This window comes from Hippocampus comes, unplaced genomic scaffold (assembly GCF_001891065.2).
Source record: "Hippocampus comes isolate QL1 unplaced genomic scaffold, H_comes_QL1_v1.1 scaffold78, whole genome shotgun sequence".
NCBI lineage: Eukaryota > Metazoa > Chordata > Actinopteri > Syngnathiformes > Syngnathidae > Hippocampus > Hippocampus comes.
The window spans coordinates 1,674,104-1,677,078 of record NW_017805798.1 but is presented as its reverse complement, the minus strand read 5'-3'; the positions used below and the strand labels follow the sequence as shown (position 1 = coordinate 1,677,078).

The following is a 2,975-nucleotide window of genomic DNA, read 5'->3' as shown; positions in this document are numbered from 1 at the left end:
CCCCCCCCATGCAGTGACTCACTCACTTCTGCAAAACTCATTATGTGAGCCGTGCCTCTCATCATGTGCCATCTGTGTCTTTGAGAGCAAGACGAGTCTAAACAGGAAATAGTATGGTCAAGTCAGCATGTGGCTGAAATCCAAAGAGCACTTCTTGATTTTTGGTGGAGGGGGGTGGGAAGCACTTTCCATCGCTTTCTATGCAGGAAGTGCTGGATTTGTTGGATTTAATGCGCTCAAGTTTTCTTATTCTTTCCAACATAAAGGTTTGATGAAGAATTAGAAGACGGATCATATCTACCAGGTCAAAATGGGAATATCTTAAAACAGGATTCACCAAATCCAAATAAAACATTTAGTTCCTCCCATAGAATCTAAATTTATTCGAGAGATGTATTCCCATTACATTGCCATATATGTAACAATTAATTAAGAACATTACTACTTCAGGTAAGGCCATGACTTGATTAGCACTTAATGGCCTTATCATTGCTTTTTTTTTTTTTAAATCATTTGTTTTAGATGGGATTTAATCCCGTGAGAAATTACGCTCCCTTAATTTAAAGATAACCATCAAAATCAGACATTGCTGGCATCTCAAAAGAGCACGCTAAAGTCACCAAATCCACTCCGGAATTCTCTCTGAAGTCACAACATGTCGCGGAATCTCATCACCGATGTGTTTGATCAGTAATGCAAATTCCTGTTGTTGTGCGGCAGAATCTGTGAACGACGGCAAGGAGAAGCGCAGCCACAGTCCAGAAACCGAGAAGCCGGAAGCTGCCCCCACTGATGAGGATGGAGGAGAGTACACCTCCCTAAAGGATTCCGGTGTCAGTAAACCAGACGGCGGTGATCAACCCGCGACCAAGTCCTCGGACAGCGAAGGCTCGACCAGCGGTTCAGAGTACGCGGCCGCAACCCTTTACGCCCGTATCGCCCGCCTCTCCAAGCAATCCAAGGAGGATGAAAATAGCGGCAGAGACGGAGACTTACCAAACCCGGAGTACAAACGCAACGGAAAACCACCACCGTCACCCGGTAGGCCCAAGCCACGACCGCCGGATCCTTCAACCAAGCCAAAGGTATCGTGGATCCACGGAGGCACTCCCCAGCCGGACCAGCAAGGGCAGGGGGCCGCGAAAGCACCCGCCGTTCCGAAAGAGAAAAAGCGTAGCTCCAGTGATGTCTCAGCCAAGAGTGAGAAGAGCGCTGATCAGCAAAGGAAACAGGAAGGTGACACCAACGGCTCGCCCGGTAAACACAAACCTTTGCCAGGCAAGAGGTCTCGGGATGAGCACAGCGGTCCCAGTCACATGGAGCACATCAACGGCGTGGTCCAGAACGCCCTCAGGAAGATCAGTAGCTTCCACAGTTCTTCGTCGGAGAAGAAGAGCGCCGACACCTCCAAGGAGAACCCCAAGGAACCTCCTAAAAGCCCGAAGGTCATCCATCCCCACATGAACTCTGAGGCCGCCACCCTCTTGGCTGCTCAGCTCAAGGAGAAAACCCAAAGCATCAACAGGAACGAAGGGACGGGCCTGACCAAGACCAACGGACTATCGACGCCCAAGGGAACCCGGGAGAGGCCCACTCCTCCGCAGAAGGCCAAGAGGACCCCTTCCACCAGCTTGAGTCAGCAGGGATCCACTAAGCCACTGCTTCCCACCTCCAGCAGCCTCCAAAAGATGGTGGCGCCCATCACCACTGACCACGGGACCCCTGAAGCCAAGAGCCCGGAAAAGCAGGACTTGAACGGCTCGAGGACGGGGGACCCGGCGGCGGATGCTGCACCCAAGAAGACTCCCATTAAAAAGCCACCGAGGAAGAAAGGCAAGGAGGCTACTCTGGAGACGCCGGAGAGCAAAACACCACAGCAAAAGACAGCTATCATGCCACCCCAGATAGTCAAGTAAGTGTGATGCTTCCACAAATTGGCAGCGTTTTGTCTGCAAAGAGACTAAACATGGATTTGTTCGAAACTGACATCAGGGCCTACCAAGAGCAAAGCAAGTTTTAAAACCAAAGATTGTCAGACAGTGTATCATATCTGCATGCACCTCATCATCTGTATCACTTTCAAACAACAACCTGTGGCTAATGCTGCATTCAAGACAACTGGGAACTTGGTCCGACCTTATTCCTAGCATAGTCAAACCAAAAAACAAAAAAAAAAAACAAAGCTGATCAACAACTTTGTAGTGTAGGGGATGTGCAAATCTCCACTGAAAGACGATTCAATACGTATCTCGATACGCGGGGTGCGATACGATTCAAGGACGGATTGATTTCGAAGTGGGTTTAATTCGTTCAGCGGGATTACGATTCCATTCGGTATGGTACGACTCAGTTCGAGAGGGAATAATACAATGAGTTTCTTGTCATTTTAGGTATGGATTAACTTGTCAGTGCTGTAGTTGATTCTCCAATAAAACACCATTCGCTACATATGTTGATATATTGGTGGAACGGTATGGTTCAATTCGATGCACTTGCATCTCTTAAATCGTAGGCGCCAAACTCCGGTCGTCAAGGGTGGCCATGATGCATGTTTTGCATGTTTCCCCTGCTCCAACACACCCGATTCAGATGATCAGGAATCGTTATCAGGCTCCTGCAGAGCTTCCTGATGAGCTGATCATTTGAATCAAGTGCGTTGGAGGAGGGAGACATCTCAAATATGCAGGACACAGGACCAGAGTTTGACACCTGTGTCTTAAATCAAAAACAATTTTCCGATCTAAATCGTTGTTTGTTACGCCCATCATGCCTCAAGATGCAATTTGGCACACGATTGACTAAATTCTTTGCCATCGATTATTCTCAATCTCATCTCTGCGCAGCTTTTCACCAGAAAAGACGATGTGAGCTATCTTGTCGGGATACATCACGTTCCCCTAAAACTCAAGTTATCATCTGTCGCACTTTTCCAGGTTGAAGTTGTCGAAACGTGTGATTTCCTAGTTGTCCGGAAT

General features: G+C 48.2%; 1 protein-coding gene across 2 annotated transcripts in view; it reads left to right on the top strand.

Annotated features, from left to right (window-relative positions):
• Positions 1 to 2,002, top strand: part of scarf2 (scavenger receptor class F, member 2) — a 20,030-nt gene extending 18,028 nt beyond the window's left edge. For both annotated transcript variants that reach the window (XM_019885458.1, XM_019885459.1), the window contains one exon: positions 721 to 2,002. In XM_019885458.1, the coding sequence (XP_019741017.1) occupies positions 721 to 1,916 (1,196 nt within the window). In that variant the 3' untranslated portion in view covers positions 1,917 to 2,002. The remainder of the gene's footprint in view (positions 1 to 720) is intronic.
• The last annotated feature ends 973 nt before the right edge of the window (positions 2,003 to 2,975 follow it).